A 25,920-nucleotide genomic window follows, 5' to 3' on the forward strand; every position below is an offset into this window, starting at 1 on the left:
AATGGATATCGGACATACCGTGCAGACATAACGGACGCACACTCCTTTATTTTTTGCGTTTTTGGGAGAACCTGACAACGTATGGGTTACTACTGCATCCTACATCGAATGGATAAGGTTTTTTGGGACATTCCGAAAGGGGACAAGAGAAGAGAGACCGTTTGTTCCGGTAGGTTTGCAAGTTCTGTTTTTGAATAGGGATTGGCGGCCGGGTGATTTACAATACATGCAGGAGACACCGGAAGCAATGCGTTTCCACGTCTGCGAAGGATTTCTCCCGTTATTCAAATTTTCTTAAGCTTTAGTGACCCGCATATGAAAATTGGTATTTTACAAACAACCTAGCAATTGTTGCCGGAAAATAAAACAAACTGAGGCCAAAATTTTATGCGAGTGAAATTTCCACTAGATTATGCGTACGTGCCAAGTCCTTAGTGCCCTCCTGATCACAACTCGAATAGCACTAGCGCTGCCCATTCAAGTTGTAATATGAGTGGGTTATTTTAGAGTAGTTTTGCGTATCCCACGAGATTCCCTAAATAATAGCAGCAATTAATTGCGTGTTCTTGAGAAAGGCATATCTGTTTTTACGACTGTAAAATTTATTTAAAATGTAGGAGATATTTGCATGAAACACCGTTACGTTAGATATGTTAAATATTCGACTGTCTATTTAGAACAATTGTGTCATTTTCAGGGCACCCGGTACCCTATCCCGAATCAATGCTGTCTAACTGAAGGCCATTTCTTGTCCCAGTAAACTGTAGAATTTCCAAACTAGGGTACCTCGGTGACCAGTGTTTGTGTTGATAACTGCACTTTGTTGCAACACAAACTTCCCAAGTTGTAATTAAACTATCATTATGACAGTTCCCGCAGAACAGTGGACTGATTGTACAGAAGTTACATATTTGTATTCTAGCTAGGGGGGAGGGGGTTAGCATAAGGTCAGTGGCAGGGTTAAATATACCCCCTAAGTTAAACCAGGTTTGTATTGTTGACAACAAAAGGCCATTGTTATAGTATACACTTGCCCCACTCAGTTACCTTCAAATTATTCTCTCCTTGGTGTTTTAAGGTGTTTTATTCAAAGTATACACAGTATAATGTGCATGTATGTTTTAATGTAGACGTTTTCACTCTCAAGTGAAATAATGGTGTCAATTTGATCGACAAGTGGACATCCTTGACACATGTATTGTCTGCTACTGTAGAATGAAGGTAACTACACACACACTGCAATTATCTGGTCAACTATGTTCCACTTGGGTAAACCCATATGGATAGCTTGAATTAAAAAACAAATAAATCAACAAACGTAACAACAGAAACAGTTGGAAAAAATGTATTTGAAAATTTATAAAACTTCAGTACTGTTCTTATGAAATGAAATGAAACTGAGAAAAGAAAAGTGATGTGTAGTAGTCAAACGCTCATCCACTGCTCTTATTTGGGCATCGCTTCCACTTCAAAATCATGTCCATGGCACTCTGTTTACTTTATCTAACCATGGTCATCTAACCATAGCAAAGTCACGGCATTATGTATAATGTTAACTGGAAACTTATTTTTTGCTAATTTTGCTAGAAAACAAAAATGCAAAACTCTTGTACATGAATACGATGTACCAGTCTGGTATTAGTACAAATTAGTGTTTGAGAACTAGGTGAAGACTGAAAAAAAACACAATTTTTTCTAGTGGTGAAAATATCTAGGTTTACAGTATTCAGGTTAGTTCCAAGGGGTTAGTGATGGTCAGTGCTGTACCTTTGTACACATTTCTATTCTTGGTACATGTGTATGAACTAATTTTGAGACTTGAGTATGGATGTCGTCGTCGTCGTCGTCGTCGTCGTCGTCGTCGTCGTCGTCGTCGTCGTCGTCGTGCCCCCCCCCCCCCCCCCCCATTAACACATTGCAAGATGAGCTCAAATTGAATCTTGGAGCAATGTTAGACATGTGCTGTTCCATTTTTGTATAACTAAGCACATTTGCAGAGATTGGCAACATGGTATTTTCAAACATAAATTTGTGAGGCCTCGAAAATTTTTATGGCTTCTGTTACTTGGACTGTAATTCAGGCACTCTATATTCATTTCTGATTGGTTGAGACACAATGGCCTTGAACCAATCAGCTGTTATTTCAGACAGCTGAAATACTAATGAACATTTGAGCATAATAATTTACTTGATGTCTTACGTGTGGGTTTGCAGTCAGCTGTTTGTTTGTTTGTTTGTTATTTGTTGCTAAATTTTTGTACTAATGGCTCAGATACTTGGCTACATGTATCTCAATATGTGACACAATTATTATATCAGACTGACTTTTCATTTTTTGTGGGGGTGGGAGGGGGAGGGGAGGTGTTCTGGTGAGCAACACTAGTATTATCAAACTGAATAGCCAAGTCTCTGGGCTATACATGATATAGTTGTTACTACCCTGGATAGCTGTGTAGACACACACATATACATGTACCTAGGTAGGATATCCTGTTATAGAGCTCAGGAAATATTGTATGTATCACAAAACAATGATAGATAAGGTATTGTGTATTAACTAATACATGTACAATCCTAGCAAGCTGTTCCTGTTTTTGGAAATTAAACAGCAGACCTGTCCTAAACTTGATAAAAAAGAACAGTGAAACTAAAAGCCGGAGAAGAAATCAGATTATTTTTCATAATGTTGTTTTTATTTTCCACATACCAATGTTGTTGTATTCAATATTCAAATATGATTGCCTAATAATCAAACTGTGTATTGGTAGTCCATTAACTTGCAGCAAATGTAGCTTTTCTGTAACATATATTTATATGGACGTCGCTGTCCGAATTAAAGTCTATAATAATAAATTAGAATAATTGAATTCCATGTATTGCTATGGTTTATTTTCCAACAAGCAAAACATAAATGGAGGTTTGATTATGAATGTCAGTGTTTTCGTGAAGGGCAGTAAGCAGTTCAAATGTACATGAGTTCCCCTGTTATTTTATCAGGGTCCTATAACAGTGTTTTTGTAAAGGCTGGTATTAAAGTATATAGGTAAAATCTGTCTGAGTTACTCCTTCATTTTACCAGGGTTCCCAGCAAAATTATGTACAATGTATTGGAAACTATGCCACTTTTACCATATCCCCCTTTCTGTTATCATTCTTCCCCAACCTTTGGCAAAAACACTGAAATGTGTGCCCTCAGTTAGTCGTCATGCCGTGTGGACGTGTAAGTTGTAATGATGCCGTATAGGGACTAGACTAGTCCACAATACAATTATACACGTTATTTGTCAAGAAATCCCCAATAGTGATGTACATGTTATGAGTTATAAAATGTCCCAACTCTGAAGTTAATGTATCTTGTTCGCTTTGCACAGTTGATGATTTTGAACTTTAGGTGCAGATCCCAAATTAGTGAACCAACCACAGGCCAAAAAATTACAGAATTTATTGACTTGCAGAAATTATCTAGTATACATGTACTATACGTCATGTACTGTACAGCCACTAAAAATATTCAGTGACTTCAAGACAGGTTTATCTCTATGTACCAGATCTGTAACATACATTTGTATTATGATTATGACTAACACACAGACTAACAGATTCTGGGTCTCAGTGATTTTCAACTTCAGGAACCATAGAACTTAGAAGGCAATACAGTTCTGAATTTCTTAGTAAATACACCATTGTGAACAGTTGATTGTTATATAATAATCACAAATTGACATGAGTGCAGTCATGTGTTCAAAATCTACCAATTATTTTCACATTCTGAGAGAACAATCATCCCAGGATGTTTTTTCTTTCAACCTCATTATGAATAAGTAAGTCACCTTTTGGCAACCATTGGTCCCCACTTCCATAGTAATAATAGGATTAAAAAAAGCCAGTTGTAATAAAAGGTTATTCAAATCTCTGACTGAAGGAAGGGGGTCTTATTTGCTTGTAGATTGTTTATCTCTAGGCTACCTGAATTATGAAACAGAACAAAATGCATGTACCAGAAGTTTTCACTGCCCCAATCTTTGAGACTCACGGAATCAGTATTTTTAATAAGGTTTGCGACACTCCAGGCAAACTTGCATAGATTTCTATACCAAAAGTTATACCATGTGATAATTTTGGTAGGAAACCCCTACTAGTCAAATATCTTTTGAACTCGTGTAGATTTTACTAGCCTACGTGTAGACTTGAACCACTATTGCTCCTACACTGTACATTATTCAGTTATCGTAACTTGACATTTTAAAAAGAATAAAGTTTTGCTCCGTTCCCAACAATAATGAAAATTCAAAAAGTCAAAATGTCAGTTAGGATCTAGTGGAATAGTGCAGCGGTAGTCGTTCTCAAGTTTACATGTAGGTTAAGATTTTGCCTACTTTGCCCTGAACAAGAAAACTGTAATTGTCAGACAAACAGTAAACCTTCGTAGGGAGAATGAAAGAAACTACAGAACACCACAAACTATTCAGGGTTTGACCTTGATATGGTGTATAATTTAGTAATTTATGTTTGTTAGGTAATTATTTCAAGGAGCAACAAGTGAGAGCAGAGGACCAGAAATGATGTCCCAAAGGACCAAATTAAAAAAAGAAAGTAAATCTTTATCCTTCTAATTAACACACCAGGCTTTATTGAGATTAGAAGTGATTTTGTTGAATTTTGGAGAGTATGGAATTTGATTCTCATATTGAGGACTTGAAATAAGGTCAAGGACATAAAACCAAACACATTGTATTCCTAACTTTACATGCATATGTTTCTTTTTATCCTGTACAGATATTGTACTGTATTGAAGTCTTAAAATGAATTATTTATGTATTGGAAATATATACTGGCATTATTTTGGGTTCAGCTTCTAAACAAAATATGGTTTATTCGAGTGTAACACAGCTCTCAGAGATTTGCATGCATGTATTGAATGTTAACCTAAAATCTTTGAAAAGCAACATTGTCAAGCCTGGTAGTCTGGTATAGAAGGCATTTGCATTTGTTGTAGAATTTAGACTACCAAATGTAGCTGTATTTCTTTTTGTGTCACAGTGTGTATGGGTGAAATAAAATTGCTTTTCAGTTCAGGGTTTCAAGTTAGCTGTAGTCCAGGACACATAGACTACTAAACATTGTATCTAGACTACCAAATTAGCAGTAGTCCAGGACACATAGACTACTAAACATTGTATCTTGACTACCAAATTGGCAGTAGTCCAGGACACATAGACTACTAAACATTGTATCTAGACTACCAAATTAGCAGTAGTCCAGGGTACATAGACTACTAAACATTGTATCTAGACTACCAAATTAGCATTAGTCCAGGACACATAGACTACTAAACATTGTATCTAGACTACCAAATTAGCAGTAGTCCAGGAAACATAGACTACTAAACATTGTATCTTGACTGCCAAATTAGCAGTAGTCCAGGACACATAGACTACTAAACATTGTATCTAGGCAACCAAATTTATAATATGGTAGTCTGTTAAACCAATGGAAATCAATAGAAAACTATCACAAAAACAATTCACTTGGCTAAATCTGACTACCTACTATAGTATAGGAGTTAAATTTGAGCTCTGCCTGAGTTTCTTTAGCAGAATGAAAGTGGAAGATGAAAGGAAAAGCAAACATATCACATTCAATCTGTACACATCATCATATTTACACAATTGAAACATTGCCAATATAATTTGTATTGATTTTGAAACCCCACCAGGCTAGGTAGCCAGATTGATCAATTGAAATCAGTAGAAAATTGTGGCTGAAACAGTTCACTTGACCTTTTCTATCTGTAGTAGTGCATTTGTACCCATCGTTGCAAACCACAGCCTGTTTTATGGCGACGTTCTTAACAAGCCTCCCACTGGGAGGCTATTTATTTCGAAATGTAGTGGTAGAAATAATAACTCTGGTTTGCAAGAATGATTTGTACCACATCAAAATTGTAGACAGATTAGTGTAATTCTCTTGATCAAAAGAATTGAACTGCTTTCAGGAAAGATTTTGTGTTTTCTTTTCAACAGCAAATGTTGTGAAAAAATAGTGACACAGTACAGAGTTCTATGTATACATATCTTAGAGCTAATAAATACTGTCTCAGTGTCTGCATAACTAGCTAGTGTCTATTTATCTTAAGAAGATTGCATACTTGTACATGTATGCAAGGAAACATATGTTTGTGTTTTTCCCCAGGCAAAACTGCGACTGTAATTTACGATGTCATTATAATTTTTGCTAAATTATAACAGCTTGTGCAGTTACGAAGATTATTAAATTACATGTTGCTATTATGATATGCACGAAATCGTACAATTATACAAATATAGGGGCAAGATCAGTAGTTCAATATAGGATAAATAAATCAATTCTTTTCGTTAGGTCTCAGACCTCCCCCCTCCTCCTCCCTGCTGTCAACAAAATTGGCCAACTTGATAATTGTTTCAGACAGCACAGTTAATTCCATGGTAGTAGTATGAATACAAAGCTCTCATTCCCAGCAAATACTTTAGTGCCATGCATTTATATAGCAAATATTCTTTCATTTCTCGACTTGACATTTTTGTTAAAAAAATATTTCTAATTACTAAATTAGGGGTACATGTACAAAACAGATTCCATTGAAAGTAAAAAAATCATTTTTGTAGGATGAGAACATGAATGATTAAAAACAAAACCCCACCTCCACCCCAAACTAAAAGAATTTAGTTTTTTACCCAACATTGAATTGAGCTTGCCTCTTAATAAGTCTTATAACAAGCTACAATGTAATATTGTATAGGTTCATATAATAACAGCTTTAGGGATTATCTCATAGGAGGGTAACACCCTCATTAAATCTCCTAGGCAACGCATACATATATTATGGATAGATTTGACTAATTAGTGTTGATGGGTTAATAGTCAATTGACATTTGTCACTCCTAGTTCTAGTGTACACAATGGTGTCTGGAGACTCTGAGTACCTGCATGTAGAAGGCATTGAACGGGGTAACTGTCTGCGTAAGAGTGTCTAACATCTAATTGTTACATTTGTTGTAAAGGGCATAACAAGGTCACGTCAGTAAGATATTCAGATAATTATGTCTGAAAACAAACACTGAACAGTTTGTTTTGTATTATGAGAAATGAGTGTGGATCTAATGAAGACAAAATGTTTATTGTGAGCCTAAATGATAAAAATTTGGTTTCTCGTGAGGGACCAGATGGTATGGAAAATTTGGGGTGCCACAAGTAACTGGTGTGTGTCAATGGCTAAGTTGCTAGGCGGCAGGGTGTCCCATGTATTGTTGAGAATCTTGGAAAGGGGGAGCCGGAATTTGGGAAAGGGGGAGCTGTGGAGGAGGCAGAATCTGGTAAATTTATACATGTACTAATTAAAAATAACTGTGATTGATTGGTTATTCAGTCTCCATAATTAATATTGTGTCATGGATCCAGATTGACCTGGAAGTAGTTCAGCATTTCAGGTCATAGGTCAAAGTACAAAAAGGTCAATCAGTGATAATAACAAAATACTGGTATCTTTCTGTCTATTTTCAGAGTGTTCATAGGAGACATACAATGTATTGCCTCGCTTTCAGAGACAATACATGTACATTTTTTTGTACACACGTATAACTCATTGCAAATGTAGGCAGTGTTATGTTATGGATGTTTACAATTTCATCAAGGCTTAAAAAAACATCTTCAAAGTACAACTTTGACTTCTTTATGAAGTTGAGGAGATCCTTCTCGACAAAACGAAATTTTGAAAAGCATGATCAAAGACGCTTTGAAACAAACATACAGTGGCGTAATAAATTTAAAGGCCCAGCTTGGATTATGTACAATTAAAATGTAGGTATGGAAAAATAGTCACCTACATGTAGCAGAGCAAAAGAAAAAGTTGGTCCTGAACTAAAGAATAGTCCTATGATCTGTATGGCTCAAACTATGAAATAAGAGGAATGTGAGAACCTGGGATTGAAACCTTGGCCTTTAAGTAAAAAATATGCATAATTTTCATGGAGAATTAAAAAATAAAATTCTTATTCTGAAGTTTGGGAACCATGGTAACAGGAGGAAATCTGGTAAAACTGAATGTTTAAATTTTCATACTTACATACATGTACCTCTTATTAGGGAACTTGCAAACCTGCCATGTTGAATGTTGCATCATGGGAAATGTGATAATAAATGCTAATCAATTAGTATTATGAACAATATTGTTATATTGTTTGTAGCCACAAATGATCAATTCATAGTCAACCTGACCATTGTGGGAGGTTTATTTTATCGGTAGCTCCAGATTAATTAATACGATAACCTCAGATAATCCCATAGTCCTTTGCGTCTGAGCATGCTCAGTCTGGATTGCAAGTTCCCTATTGGAGCCCGACTAAATACATTTTTTGTAGTTCCATACCAGGGAAACTCAGGTACAATGTAGATTTTACGCAGCTTTACTCTTTTACAAATTACATTGTAATATGTACTGCCCATATTAAGAATACTGACAGCATGTCTCATTATGTGCCCAAAAACAGAAACATTTACAACAAGTAACACTAAAGTAAAGCACTTTCTCTATGTGCTAAACTCGTTTATATCATTCATATCAAGTGTAAAAGTATACTGTTTCAATTGGTTTATTTACAAGCCCAGCATGTAACATGTAGCCTTTCTAATGTGGTGAATTAGCAAATGAAACAGTATACTTTTACACTTGTATGGATACTATAAACAATTGTGGTATATACAGGAAACACTTTACTTTGGTGTTATGGGTTGTACTTGATATGGATGCTAGAAATAGTATAAATGATTGTGGTACATACAGAAAACGCTTTACTCTGGTGGTATGGATTGTACTTATGTTAAAAACAAAAATTATTTTGTAAATTTCCATACATGTACCTTCCACATAAAATACTATGGGATGTCAGGTAGATTTTAACGTGCTGTACATGATGATGAATTTGATGCACTTGCAATTATACTGTACATATAAAGCCTTTATCAAAAATACTGACAGCATACATGTGTACATTAACATTTGTTTGGAAAAGTTAATTGCTCAGTTTTGGTCATCAAAATATACTTGTGAAGAGTTCTTGATAAAATGTATACATTATTGTACAAAATTATGAAGCCAAAGTCATTTTCTGAACATTTATTAAATTGTGCACTTTTCATGGTTTGCTTATCATAACTCTTGCATGCTCTACATACTTTTAATTACTTTTGCTTGAGTTTGTGGACGTTAATTAAAAATAATCCCCAGGGATTGATTAATATTTCATGAATATTTGATAAATTGAAGTATTTAGCCGATGACAGCTAGACGAGACTTGGTTGGTCACTGTACAATTTACGATTACAGGTACAGCTTTTTTCAGATGTTGAATTTCTATATACAAGACTCTAATGTCCATCTAATTTCAATAACTTGTGTAGTAGACATTATGTAAATCAAAAAATTAAATAATATTACAAAAATTAATGACCACCCACCACTGCTGCGATGTCTGCTCTAACCATTTCACTAAACATGTTTTCATTATTTGTGGTCTGTTTACCGCATTATGATGATATTGTGAAGGTCAGCTGATGGTTGAAAAATCCTATTGTTGCATCATTATGATGTTTGTATGCAATGGCGCATCTGTTTCGTTAGCCGCTTCACTACTCACCAAAAAATATTGTCGCTATATTTTGTGATTTTTCCAGGAAATTGAGTCACTTGTCGTCAAAATGTTGATGTCAATTCATAAATATGAACTATTTCTATAATTCCAGTGCAAAATAAAGGTTTGTGCCAAATTTTTTTAAAAAAAACAACAAAATTTTGATTCCCATAATTTTGGCGGGAAAGTAACATAATTTTAGTGTCAATCCATAAATATGTTTTATTTCTGTTGGTCCCGTCTAAAATAAAATTGAAATGTGACAAAATTTTATCATAAAACAAGAATTTTTGTTCTAATTAATATGAAAAGAAAGTAATTGATGCAAGTTTTGCATTAATTTATACATGCAAGTACAAATGGAAGGTCAGTCTGGGATAAGGTTGTAAGATGTCAAAAAGTTACAGGGAAATACAATTTTGACATTGTTCAAATGATTTTTGGCGGGAAAATGTGTTGGCAGAAAAATGCTTGGTAGGGGATGCTTTCAGTTTATAACCTACATGCAGTAAGTTGTCGTGTTGGATTTCAAATATCTGGGGCAGGTCAAGAGTCAAATTATTTCGCAGCGTGGCATCAACCATTACATGATTGGGATCGATACCAGAGCACCCTTCAACATTTATTCATTGAGTTTTGCTAAAAGTTGAAATGATATTTGAGAGAGAAAGGCTTTAGAGGTAGAGAATATCTTGTAAATATATGCACATCAGCTGTGGGTATGTCTCCTGGACGAATAATTGCATACACGTGACTGACATGCTTTAAAACCCATTGTATGTCTTAGAATCTAAAAGTGTGAGGAGTAACACTAACAGAGTTTACATGTGAAATTCTCATGAGTTTATTCTGTAACACATGGCTGACAATTTAGTAACAATTAGATTGGGAGGGGTACTTTAAATTAACAGTTACAGACACATTTATGTAAACTGTATGCACAGTATGTCCTGTACTTATTTACACTCTATACATGTCTACATTGTATATATAACAGATATGTATATACATGTACAAGTATACTGTATACACACTATTTATTACACTATTTACAGAGTTACTCAACTGTATGCACAGTATGGGTTTAGTTTATCTATGGACTGGTACTGCTTTTGAGTCATGTTTAATTGTGTTAATTTTGTCAAGTTAGATACAACTGAGTTCTCGTACATTTAACATTTATCTGTCAGTTTGATAGTAGTCAATTTGAGTTGGAATGTAAGCTGTCCACATCATACATTTACATGTAGCTCAAGACAGATTTGATGTAGTTTAGAACTGGACAGTATACATGTAGATTCCTGGCTATACTGTACAACAGGACAGTATAGATTCCAGGCTATACTGCAGATCTTTTCTACCTGGTAAAGTTCTGTTCCAGGGAACCACAGTTTAACTCTTCCAACATCATTAGATATATGTACATGTACAGTACTGTGTCTATTGTATCAATAAACAATAACATTGATATATAATGATACATGTATGTGTACAATCTGTAACTCACACTGCAGGTTCTCCCCAACTATTGAGTCACAATTCCACCCACCCACACACAAGTAATTTCATGCAAACAAAAGGGATAAATTTCCGTACTAATTGAAATTTTTTGGAATGTAAATTTTGCATTGTTCACGTTGTATATGTATTTCTGAGAACGTCAACATAATGAAGTCATCATCATATTCTGATGAATTGTAAAATTCAATACAAATTATTAGTCATAATTCCAGACTTATGAATAATGTAGTATTTCATTTGTAGTTTCAGTCAGAACATCAATCATACAGTTATTGAGTATGAATAAAAATGAAAATTAATAACTATGGCTTATTTAAAGGAATAAATCACACATACACATGTACATGTAGACAAGACATACATGTACATGTACATTAACACATTCAAAATGTATTCACACCCACCCACAACCACATATCCATACACACCAATGCATATACATACACATACATACATGTACATGTGTACACACACACACACACACACACACACACACACACGCGCGCGCGCGCACACACACACACACACACATCCATATGTGTACACACATACACACAAAAGTACACACACATGAATGCATGCAGTCATGCACACATATACATACATACAATGTACATACATACATATATACATACGTATGTACGTACGTACACACACATACACACATACATACATACATACATACATACATACATACATACATATATACATGTATATATATACATTTTTGTACCCACATATGGATACACACACACACACACACACACACACACACACACATACACACATGTACACGTGTACAAAAGTGCACACATGTACATGTATAACAAAAAAAATATGGACTATTACATGTACATTTTGTAATTTAATTTATAAGTACATTTTGTATAAACATATCAAGGACAAAATCTAAGGTGACCCTACACTGACATATAGTCAACTACTGTATATAGATATACATAGACATTATACCTGTATCTTTCCCTTTCCATTTATTTATAAAAAAAACCCTGACAATATCAGTATGCAAATTATTGTAATGATACATAGCCTGATATTGTTTACACTAGATGATTAATGAATGGGGATGTCGTATTCTCTGTAAAGTTGAATAAAACATTGTACTGCACTGTCTGCATATGCAGGGCTCGAAATTCGTTTTTTTTCTTGGTAGCCTGGGTGGGCTACCATCATTTAAATTTGGTAGCCCGAGAGCAGTGACTGGTAGCCCATATGCATGCATTCCTAAATTAATGATGTTTGTGTATATATGTAACTATATGATGTATTGAATTCGATGATTAATTGAATATCTTGAGAGGTCACGTTAATGCGTTATGTGTGTGTACTATTTCACGCCATAATTGAACTGGGGATGCAATGTTTTGCATGTATGTGTCTCTGGGGACGTGTCATAAAGAGGGGACATGTGAGGCTTACTGTTAGCAAACAACGTACGGTTATTATTGCAATGAAGAATAAGACATCTAGTCGCAGTTCTTACTTGTAACTATTAGCTAAATCTCTTGGTGCAGTGAGACCTGTAAAATTTGAATATGATTCAACGTATGGAAAATGTATAAACAGTTTCATAAGCCCCATGGCCATTTCCTGATGTGGAGACTACGTCTTGGGTAGTTTAGAAACTATGTGCTGTTATCATTATCTATCCACGTGATTGGTTATTTATTAACAGACGGGTTAGACAGGTTTTGTATCAATACATGACGACCATTACGGCAAAGGCCCTTCCATTCATGGGCGAAGAGATAATCAAACAGAGTCTAAGACCACATCGGCAGATGGTCCATGCTGAAAACTTCACTCAGATAAATTCAAACCATCATGTCACCATTTCATTCTCACTAAAACTTCAACTTTCTTTTGAGCTTTGCTACTACTACTAGATCAAATGCATTACGTGAATTTTACCATTCACTGCATGCTCTCTGTGGTTGTGTAAGCGTGGTTTACACACGGAATGTTTTAGGCATCGTTCAAGAATAAACGAATCTGTAGGACAGGTGTATACCAAGTTAACAGTTCTCATCAGCAGCATAATATTTTATCAAACACCATTACAACTGTCTCTGTCAAGTTGAAAGTTAAAGCTGTCATTCATGTGATGGAATTTAGTTACTGCAGTGCTGTACCGAGAGTGTACTGTGACTCTGAGAAGAGCCAAAAGGGCCTGGGCCGGAGATCATATTTCCAGAGAGTGATTACCATGGAAAATTGAAAGTATAGAAAGATAACATTAAATTGCTATACAGAATATTGTTGCATATAAATGTTTTGTTGTGACATTTTGGAAGTACAAGCTGTGTGTACGATGTACGGAAGAATGACGTGTACAGTGTACATGTATTTCGTGTACATTTGATATACATGTAGTGTGGATGCAAATTTGGAAATGACGCACTGATTTTGACGCTAATTTTGGGAGAACAGGCCCCACAGGACTGCGACCTCGGAGGCCCCCGGCCCGGGAAGGCGTCGGAGTCAGACTGTCACAGTTTCATTCAAAACTTAGTAGCCCAACTGGGCTACCACTCACATAATTTGGTAGCCCAGAGACAAACATTGGTAGTCTGTGGACGCGGGACTACCGCGAATTTCGAGCCCTGATATGACTATGACTCATGGGTCATAACAAATTATAATAATATAATAATTTATTTATAATACTCTCAGTCACTTTGTAAATATTTAAGAATAGCATGTAGCAAATCTTGTGTGTTGTATGTCAAATACCTTTTCATACACACTGTTATGCACACAGACACACAATGTAGACACACACTCATACCAGTACATACTACATGCACGTACATACATACATACAAATGTACATTTGTACATTGTCATACATGTACATACACACACACACACACACACACGTGCGTATAGTGCACTCAGACATGCACAATACATGTATATGCTAAAAAAACATTCACACACACTCACATACACACATACATGTACATGTACATGTGTGGTGTATACGTGACATGCGCACATGTACATACGCACACATACAAATCCACACATTCATACCCACACCCACACAATATATGTAACGGTATTTATTAACATATCCATATCTACATGGTTACATATGCTTACAGAGTGACATACTCATATATAGAACTAAAAACATCCACTCTTTCTGAACTGTCTGAAGTCCTCACCTACACTGTACTCACACAACATACATTATGTATAATATATTATCCTTGTATACAAATGTATATACATGTTGTATGATTCATGGAGTACGGAAACCTACAGATCATGTCAGTATGTTACATGTCATCTATAATTTTAGACCAGACTATTCATTCCAATTGTATTTTCATCTTCTGAACATCAGAAATAAATATCACTTTTACTATAAATAATAACTGAATGATTCAATCTTGAATGATACACACTAAATTCCTATCAGTGTAGACATCATTATCCATACATCGTTAAATTGTGGAATTATTTTCCTATCAGGATATCATATAAGTTTGAATTACAATATCTGCAATCAGTTTGTTGCAATTATTCTCTGACGTCAATGGTTGAATTGAAATTAACTACATGCTGTGGCTAGTATATACAGTATAATATAGTATACATGCACTATATATATGTATAATGTAGTAGTGGTGTTTATGATATGAAGTTTTTTACGAAATTGGTTTACTTGAAATTGAGTTTGTCAGATAAATTAATTGGTTAGCGGCTGTGGTGTACATGTACATGTCTACAGGCAAATTGCAGCTGTTTTTGTGGTGAATACAGCTGAATTTACTAGGGTGACAACGATGGTGTTTGAACTAAGCTAGTGCAGAGAACATGGGTGTTTTTGTAGCCATGGTAATGTACATTGTACATGTACAATGAATGATTACAAAAAATGAAAGTGTTGAGAGAACAACATCAATTTTGATATTTTATTACATCTATAAGTTTACAAATAATGAGATATTAATAATAATCCGGTTTAAATGAGATGTCTCAACATGGAACATTTGAAAATAATGATAAATGATAGTAAATATTATACATGTACATAAATCATTATAAATAGTCTAGGTAGAGAAAAATACAGACATATAGTATACTGTCAGTGTGTCCTTTAGCCAATTTGACGCGCCACTGACACACAATTTCTAGTGATGCACCAAAATTTGGTGTTCCCCTATCTCTTACTATGTGGTGACCAGTGTGCCCTCTACGCCAATTTGACGTGCCACTGACGCACACAATTTTTAGTGACGCAGCAACAATTGGTGTTCTCATATCTCTTACTATGTGGTGACTCAAAGAAATGCCAGTGTTTATAAATCATTTTGACTCACAACAACAAAATTTGGCTATCATTAGAGGACACACTGTATACTTTGACTGCAGTCTTACTGGAGGATCTGTTACATATACATGTACATTTATAATATGCACTAGCCAAGTTATTGTCTTTGAACAGAAAATACGGATAATATACAAAATGTACATGTCGTATACCTGGTCATTGTACATGCTTATCACAACCCTTGTCCACATCACTTGTTTTGTGTTAAAACATTGAAATATGAGTCAAAAAGTTTCAAATCATTCTCTTCCCGATTCTTCATAAAATATGCTTGAAGAGGTTGAATTATATTACATGTATTTTTTGAATATTTGTTCGTTTTTTTAGCCGGAAAAATACTCATGATATCAGTGTTTGTCACTACTTGTTTTGATTTGTAGTGACAAGGCCCCTTAGCTCACTCGTCTTGAGAAAAATATTGGGGAATCATATCTCCCAAGTGGCCAGGTCATGGAAAACACCAGTGACCTAAAGGGCCGTGTCACACTGAGGGCACTGATATTGATAAGACAAACATACATGTAGACATGTACATGTAATTTATTCCTAACAGCACTTGTCAGGTTTATTTACCTTTTTGTGTTACATCAATGAGGAATGGTTCATTTTGCATTTAAGTGCAAAGGGTTGAGATAAATACTGGCTACATCGGAGTAGGGGTTCGGCTACATGTAAGCTTGTCAAACTGAATAACAATCTTCCCACAGACTGTGTTAAAATTGAAACAAATGTTTTGTTTGTGTTTTGTTAAGTGACAGGTGAAAGTTTCTGTTATGAGGCAAATGATATCGGTCTGAGTTTTTTGTTGAGTTGTCACATAATACTGAAAAGGGAAACACCCAATTTTGCAAATCAGATTAGACTGCACACAGCCAGTCAGCATTGTGAGTTACGAGTCCACGACCCTGTCTGCTCTGTCAGCATTACAATTGACCCAATCATTCCTGTAAAATGTACAAACCAACCCCTAGTGCTAATCTCTAGTTTCCATTCCAGACAAATTAGTAAAAAACAGAAGCTTGAAATATTTCACTGTAACAACATAAGAAATAACTGACATATGAGAATCGCAGACAACTCCCGACATGTATTTATGTAACTTGATATAGAATATTGCTTTTGCATAGTTATAGCAATACAAATCAAAGCGGTATTGTTTTCCATATCTAGTTGTTTTCGATAACAACTAGTGATATCCTTTTACTCTGCGTCCCAGTAGCTTGAGTTACAATATTTGCAGCATGTGAAAACCAGACCAAAATGTCGTAAACAACAGTTCAGTTCTCCAGAAGTACCACATGTACAATGTACTTGTACATGTACTTTACTTTACTTCTCTAGCTTTTAAAACGCCAATAAATGTACATGTACCAGTGTACAAATGAAGTTGTTGTATTATTTTTTGAATCAGACAACCAACAATATATGTTATTCACTAAAATTTAAAAATTGTTAAAATGTAAATAATAACTAAAGCCATTTTCCGTCTCACAGCAGATCTCACAAGATCTCACATGAACCATTGTATCCATAGCAACCACTTGAAGGTGGTCAAGCTGAAAGTGTCAAACACTTAGCAACACTATTGCTCTCAACATCATCACACATGGCATGGCAAAAGCTTGACCGCAATCACGTTTGACAACTGTTGTTGCTAGGCATATTTCCATACATGTATCTCATGAGATCTGCAATAAGACATGAAATCCCTTATTAATATTAGACATTACATATGCATTGGGGTCGATTGCATGCGGACGTAGTACAGTAATTGGTTGAAATCGTGATCACATGGGGTGCTGATTTTTGGGTGCGGACCCAAATGTCAATTTGATTGGAGTACTTTTAACATTATGTGTATAGCTACATAGATACATTTACCCCCCATGAGAGATTCTATACTCTTGAGGGGTACATGTACATATGTATACGATATTACATATAACACAGTATTCTATGTACATGTATCTTACAAAACATTTTCAAAAAAATGTTCCAGTTACAGCTAGTGCAGCTTTGAAGTCTGTCACCAATATACAACGTGTATAGTGGGAAATTGATAGAGAAAGTTGAAAAAGGGGAATGGCAGGAAATTTTACCTGAATGAAACATCATATTGTAATACAAGTGTGGTTTACCTCCTGACACTAGTGACACACGACATGTGTACATTTGTATGTACATTTGTACATGTGGCAGAATTCCAAGACTTAGTTCATTTTTCCAAAAAACTTGAGAATTTGAAATATGACATGGATATTTCAGATATATTTTAATTCATGTTTGAAAGACACAAATGATATGATGATTTGTAATATAAATTTTATTTTGCTGTGGATTTTTGATCAGTTCAAAAAATTCTGGCAAAAGATGTTCTGGTAGAATGGAATGAAAGGTCAAAGGTCAGATAAGAATATAATACAGGTAGGCAGGGGATCGGCTTAACTATTGTCTGTGATTCTTCCCATGCTAGTTCAGTGACCTTGTAGTGCACACGTTTGTATGTTGTGGGTTCAGAACTTCTGATTTCTGATTTTTAAAATCAAGAGAGTATTTTGATAGTAAAATTTGTCAAGTTTTCAGATAAAATCAAGAACAAATTTTCCCAGTTGGGAAGTAAACATGGACAAGAATTATAAATGTACCGGTAGTAATTTGTATGCCATAAAATGTGTCCTTTTGTATAAGACATTTGAGGTCAAGGGTGACAAGGTCAAAGGTCAGCATGTAAAGGAAATGAGCCAGCTGTTTCACATACTCAAGTACAAAACTTTCCCTGTCACAATGCTACTGCATGGCTTTGTTACACATCGATTCTAGGGTAAGTTTCAATTTGTCTGTAACTCTGTTGAGTGTGTGAATTTTACTACAATTGAATTCGTGTAGTAGTAATTATGAATCTGATATTAGGTGTATCTATAAATTAGGTATTTGTGGTACTCTGGTAACACTGTACAGAGTGGAAACTGACTCGAATTTATAGACGTTTTCAGCATGTATATCAAATATCAATGTTATTGCTAAGGTTTTAGAACTCTTGTACATGATATAGAGAGGGGTATGGGGAGGGGGAGGGGGAGGGGAGAACCTGGTAAGGTTTACATGTGTACATCAGTGATGTAGAGAGGGTAAGCCTGGTAAAATTTACATGACAGTACACTTATTTTACTCTATGTACAAGAATTGTGAAGAAAACTCGGGTAAGAAGTCTTTGAACCAACAAATGTAAGCCGTGACTATTTTATAACTTGGTAGCAGAGAATGAGAGTGCAAGTTGATCAATTTCACAACTGTAAAATTTCTTAAAAGAACACCTGTATGAATTTGGGGTGGGGTGGGGTGGGGGGTGTCAGGGCACTCCAATAATCTTATTTCCCATGGGATGTATTGTAGCCCAACAAAACGGGAGATATGAACACAACTTGTACTGTCTTTATTCAGAAGGCTAGGAGAGAGTTGTGGTTCGACTTTATGACAGGTCATATTACGATGTGCTTTGTTATAACATGTAAGTAGTCAGTTGATACCTATAACCATAAAAGTATTAGGTCACCCATTATGTACTAAGTAGAGGGCCATTTATGTAGCAGGTGTTATAGAACCTTAGTAGCAGTCATAACTGCAATAAAAACTGTGAACTTTGAACTCTACAGTTTTACGGAGAATATAGGGTACTGTAAACCTGGAAATTTTTGCTGAAGACTTTAATGTTCGCTTATTTTGTTGGAAAACAAAAACACAAAAATAAGTCAAAAGCTTGTTTCCAGTGGGATCGATGTAGTGATTTACGATATTGGTTGGATTTAAAAAAAAAAATATGAAACTATATAATGTACTAGAAATGAGAAAGAATTAAAGATGCAGGAAACATATGGAGACAATCAATATTGAATACAGTCTGACAGATTTGTAATTTGCAATATTTATATAGCTTCTAGCTACATGTCGAAAGCAGTTACGTGTATATGTATATCCATGCTGTAATAGAGCTCACAGACTTGTCACTGTTTTACTGCATGTATATTAAGCTATCCAAGCCAACAGCTAGAAGATAATGAGAACCCTGCAAGTCTCTGTGCCAGCTGTAATATGAAATTATCAGTAATGGATTGTGACAAATACTTCCTACGACGTCTACTTGGTTTAGTAAGAAGTCACGTTGTACACGTACACCCCGAGTCTTCAAGAAATTCATCACATGACAAATAGATAATAATAGTACATAAACGTACAATGTAATACATGTATATGCACTGTTTACTGCCAATATACAAATGTAGTCAGGGGTGAACAAATCCACTGGTCCTGGGTCTGGGACTAGTGATTTTTTGGGGTGAACCACACAAATTTGATCTTGTCTGGCCCGTTGGACCAGTACCTTACTACATTAATAACTATGTTAAAAAGTCATCTGAATATACAGATTCATTGGTAAGATTTAATGTTTCACATTAGTGAGACCTGGGACCACTGATTATTTCAGCAGGACCACTGGATTTTTTTAAGGCACTGGTCATGGGACCACCAGTTCACAAAATGATTTGTTCACCCCTGGTAGTACATGTATACTGTTAAATAAGAAGTCACATCGTAAATGTACATGTACACTCTTAAAAAAATTCATTCATCCTAACATACATGTATACAAATGTACGTATAGATATTGATAGTACATGTTACTGTACATAATACAGTTTACTGCCATTATAGTAGGTTTTGATTAGAATTCATGTCATGCACTATTCTAGTGACTATTGTTGACTATATGGAGACACCTTCTTCCTGACAATAATAATCAATGTACCGTGTACTTTGGTGTAAGGTGACATTGTTAAAGGACAGACATCTTTCACATCATCTCCTACGTCAATGACCTGCTCTGTCTACTAGTACCAGTAATATGTCTGTATTCAAATTGTTCAAGCTTATGTCATTGCAAACAAAACTGAAGACTTATTTGTTTACTCCTAGACCCTGCACCAAAGGTTCACCAAAGCATATGGTGTGCTTTAGCCATTCAGCACTATTGAATAGAATATTGCTCTGGAAATCAGACAGTACTATAGAAATTTGATTGATTGATTGGTTAATTGATTGATTTGATTGATTGATTGATGGTAGTGAAAATATGTGTTGCTATATTTACATTGATGTTGTATTGTTTGTTTGTAATGTTGTTTGTGTTTGTTGTAGTTTGTAAACAGAACTGTCTACATGTACATGTATGTACATGTATATGGTGTATGGTAACTTTCTTTTGTATTGTAATTTGATTGGAAACATGTTATTGTTTAGTTTATCAAACAACATTTCTGTTGCTTAGTTTGTCAGGCAAACAATCAATCAATCAATCAATCAATCAATCAATTAATTAATCAGTCAGACAGTCTTCTGATCAAGAAGTTAGTCTATCTCTTAATCAGTCAATCAATCTATCAATCAATCAATCAATCAGTCAGTCAGTCTGTCTGTCAATCAATCAATTAATTAATCAATATTTAAAACAATATTACATGTACATGTACATCAAATTGTATTAAACTTTCCAACTACACCGTTTCTGTTTGACACGTGTACATCAAATAATTTACCAAAATTCCAGTTAGGAAGTGAAAGTCTATAACACAAATTATACAATACTGTGAGATATTAAGAAAGTCAATACTCATCTACACCATATCATGTGACACATTAAATACTAGTTCATTTGCTAATACATGTGTCCTTCATAATACAATACTGATGACAAAAAAACTATATATTTGCTGATCCATCATCCCAAAATAGATATATTGCCATTCTTTATGACAAATAATGAATACATCATGTCAGGGCCATGCATCTATGTACGTGTACATGTCTCTGTTTTAAAACAATTTCACGAGTACCGGTAGCTATAATTTTAAATTTAAGGTCAGTATTCCTTGTATGGGCATGTGTAGAAATTAACACTGAATGCCCAAGGATAGACTGTAAGATACGTCGTGACGTTTCGCCCTCACCGGCCTCCTTAGGGGTTGGCCGATGGTTGAGGGTGCCCCGTCACGGCGTACCTTACAGACTAGCCTAAGGATCGTGTTAATGGAAACAGGTATCATCTGTGAAGTCTTCATGGCTGATGACAGAGTTTAATTAATAAAAAGATTATATAAACAAATTTAAATGCATTCAGAGAAATTGATGTTGAACCCCACAAGGGCCATGTACATGTAAGTAATTAGATGTTATTCCCCAATATTTCTTCATTCAGCCGAGGAAAATGAAAGTGTGACCCAAGGGGCCTTTGTCAATACTCGTTTAGCAACTCGTAGTGACAAGCCTTAAGTCACGAGTATTTTCTGGCTGAATGGAGAAAAATATTGGAGAATAACATAATTATACCAGCGCCAGTTATATCAAAGAAAAATTGGGGAAAGTAATGACAATTTTGAATGTTTTGACCGGTATTTCAAATCTATAGCAGAACCAGTGATGTATACATGCGTTGTCGTGACGTAGAATGAATATATTCCATATTTTTTGTTCAACTTGTTTCATGCATGGTATAATGATATAGGAACTGTTAATCACCCATATGATCTTTCTAAATGATGTCAAAGGTTGATCGATAAAAAAGATAATGTACAAAAAATTAAAAAAGAAAGGTCACCAAACTGATATTAATACCCATGGATTATTACCAATATGGCAATTAGTAATGGTTATATAATCTATGAACAATTTACAATCATAAAAATTATTAATAACATGAAAACATTGTGTTGAGTGTGTGCAATAAGGTCTTATCTTCTATATAATCGTATGGCAGATATGACCTTATCGCTCCAATGTGATGATTTTGTGAAAGTTCACGTTATTTTTTTCGGTTATCTTGTACTTGTTAATTAAAGCATACATAAGTGTACGGTGATCAAATCCAATGATCGCCATCCCATAATTTAAAAACCGCTTGACACATACAGAATCTAAGTATAGGTACAATGTAAGTGATTCACAGAGTTATTACAGGGACCGCCCAACTGATGAGCGAAAAAGACTGGAAAATGATAAAACATACAGCTACAGTGCATGCACATGTACTCAGCATTTAAACTAACCCAAAATCTATCTCCAGACAAATACAGCATCAATGTGCAACAATAGCAAGTCAGCTTTAAGTAGACATACTATTATTGCAACAACTTGATATATGAAAAGTTTCTTATTCCCTTGTCTTTCTATCTTTCTTTCTATTTGCAGGTTTTAAATTTTAGTCTTTATTTCGCGATACAACACAGTTCCACAGTGCCACCTAAGCCATGGAGTATAGGGGTGAGCAACCTGACTACAGCGTGTGTCTGTTTGACCAATTTATGCACGCTAACACATTCCGGACATGTATCAGCTCTTTCCAAGAACTCTGTGAATTCCTTGATGTCAAACCCAATGATTTTAAGACGTGTTATCCGTACCTGAAGAACCGCTTGACGTCTTGGAAAGCCAAGACGCTATGGTCAAAGTTAGATAAAAGGGCGTTTCACAAAGATTATAAACGAAACAAAGCTTGTTCAAACACAAAGGTAAGTTACAGAAAACATTTTTGACAGATTACTAGTAGTATTCTTCAAATAAACGGGGGAAATGTGTATAATGGCGGGACCAAAAGGGAGATTTACAAGCATGTCGGTGCAGATTGCGTCAAATGTTAGCGACAAACAATGTGCCCTCAAAATTAGACAAATGTTGTAAAAATTATTTTAAAAATGTTGTTCTTATGAGTCACCATATAGTAAGAGTTGATGAACAGCAAATTTCAGTGTGTCACGAGAAATTACTATGCATCAAATTGACTTACAGGGCATATTGGTTACTGATATATACAGAATTGTTGCGTGATTGGCACATTCGTTATACAAATTTACCGTAATTTTGCATGCTAATGAACTTTTTGTGGAAGCAGTTTGCTTGATATGATTCTGCTGTCTACAGCCAAGGGAAATTAGCATTTCAGCCTCTAGATGGAAGTAGACTCGAGCCGTGAAAGGAACACATCTGTTACAAGTATTTCATTGCCTGATGATAAAATATCAAACACTTTATCATCTCGATGCTTACTGGTTCGTTAATTTTGAAAGAAATCTCAAACTAAAATAGAAAGAAGTGTATACGGCAATAATTTCTTTTAAATCTATTTTGTTTTCCCAAACCTCAGGATTTAAATAGCATTTAATATTGAATTTTAGTGTATCAATTCATCTTCAACTCTTCAAAAGGCTACATTTCTACGAACAGAAATCTTAGAAGGTTTGAAGAGACGGATTTGATTCAATTATTACAAGGAGAACTGTGTTGAATAAAAGATTGGGAGAAAAACGAACCTTGCATGCAAATCATGTAATTGAATATAGTTACTACATGTATGTCACCTGTATCAATTCTAGTTTATCCCATGATGCAAATTTATAAAAAATTGTCCCGGAATGAACCAGACATTTAAGATTGATTATTTCCATACTTGAAGAAAATTTTAAAATATTATGAACTGTACAATGTTCATTCACATAGCACTGTTGCACGTTTGTAATGTTACTGTTTTATAAACTTTCCCTTGCATTGATTCCTTTAGGCATTTAAGAATAGAACAGTTGATAACCTTTGACATTGCAAAGGATTATAGGAAAAACAATATGGCTGCCAAATTAAATTTTTGACATCTTTGATATGTTTGTGAATATTTGGTCATACAGCAGAGATTTTATTGATTGACAATCCTAGTTCAATTTATTTCTGAGATGTTTTTGGAATTCATGTTGTCATCTCTGAAGTGAAATTTGTTTTTCAATTATTTCTTCCAGGTGCTCATCATTGGTGCAGGACCGTGTGGCCTTCGTTCTGCAATTGAAGCTTCACTACTTGGTGCTAAAGTTGTTGTAGTTGAGAAAAGAGATAGATTTAGTCGAAATAATGTCCTTCATCTCTGGCCATTTGTTATTGAAGATCTTCGAAGTCTTGGTGCTAAGAAGTTTTACGGCAAATTTTGTGCAGGTTCCATTGATCATATCAGTAAGTGTCTGTCATATCTATGTTACTGTTTGAACCATTTAATTTGAATGTGTAATATTTCTTTGTTTTTGTGTGCAAGCAGAGGCTTGTATTACACACCATGGTTTGATAAGAACAGTTTGATGGCCTCTTTATGTGTACATGAAATGCCAGGGGAACTGGAAATTTGTTTGTGAATGTGAACTATTATGTAAAGTAGCCATAAAACTGTTCTTATCAAATGATGGAATATAATACAAGTCTCTGTACTTCCAACATGCTGTGCCAAGTGTTATTAATCCAATTCAGTTGTTTACTTTCCCTGTTTGTAAGTTGTACATGTAACAGGTTCTCATCTCAATGCTTTGATGTCAGCAGTTGTAACATTTTTACTGACTTCAAATTGATACTGTAAAAGGAGGAATTTGTATTTATATTTTAACGTTCATAAACTATGTATACTTTCCAGGTATCAGACAACTGCAGTGTATGTTACTTAAAGTGGCTTTATTATTTGGTGTTGAGGTTCACGGTAACACGGCGTTTGAAGGATTGGTAGAACCACCAGAAGATCAGGAAGAAGAAAGTAAGACAATGTTAATCTTTTGTTGTATGAATGTTTCTATGGTTACGGTAAGATTGAAGAAATCGTGAACTGGAATTTATATATGTGAAGAACAATTGGACATTCTAACATACAACACATCTTACAGTGTACAGGAAACATACATGCACATGTGCACACACACACACACACACACACACACACACACACACCCATACATACAGACACACACACATACAGGCACACAGACAGACATATACACAGACACACACACAGACATAATATTTGGACACAAACACATTCTCACATGCATATACACATACATAAGACTCTTGTGCAGGTTCACAAGCATTCATGTACAAAACACATTGTCAAGTAACGCACACACCCAGATATACATTTTAAAAAGAGCAACAGGAGTGTCCACCATGTATCAATATCCAATCGTGCATTAGTCAAGAAATTAAGACAGTCTTACATCATGTTCGGTGCATTTTATTGAGCACTTGTTCTCCACAATATTGTGGTTTAGTAGGTATCAGCTAGATAACTGATAATTTGTTTGTTATTTGTGACTTGTCATTGTAGGGATAGGATGGAGAGCATTGATCTCTCCAAGTCCTCACCCACTATCTGAGTATGAGTTTGATGCCCTCATTGGAGCTGATGGTAAACGGAACACATTATCAGGTAAGTTATACACTTCTAGCTTTACTATTGGAATGTCATATAGTGTTTAGTTGTATGACCATCTACGATTTGTGAGTGAGTCATGCTATGGTATT

At 35.1% G+C, this 25,920-nt stretch overlaps 1 protein-coding gene across 1 annotated transcript in view; it reads left to right on the plus strand.

Moving 5' to 3' along the window:
- Positions 1 to 25,920, plus strand: part of LOC144453173 (uncharacterized) — a 75,516-nt gene continuing 49,596 nt past the window's right edge. The window contains exons 1-5 of the mRNA XM_078144452.1: positions 1 to 169; positions 22,789 to 23,108; positions 24,384 to 24,591; positions 25,040 to 25,156; positions 25,724 to 25,825. Coding sequence (XP_078000578.1) covers positions 22,848 to 23,108; positions 24,384 to 24,591; positions 25,040 to 25,156; positions 25,724 to 25,825 — 688 coding nt within the window. The 5' untranslated portion in view covers positions 1 to 169; positions 22,789 to 22,847. The remainder of the gene's footprint in view (positions 170 to 22,788; positions 23,109 to 24,383; positions 24,592 to 25,039; positions 25,157 to 25,723; positions 25,826 to 25,920) is intronic.

This window comes from Glandiceps talaboti, chromosome 23 (genome assembly GCF_964340395.1).
Source record: "Glandiceps talaboti chromosome 23, keGlaTala1.1, whole genome shotgun sequence".
NCBI lineage: Eukaryota > Metazoa > Hemichordata > Enteropneusta > Spengelidae > Glandiceps > Glandiceps talaboti.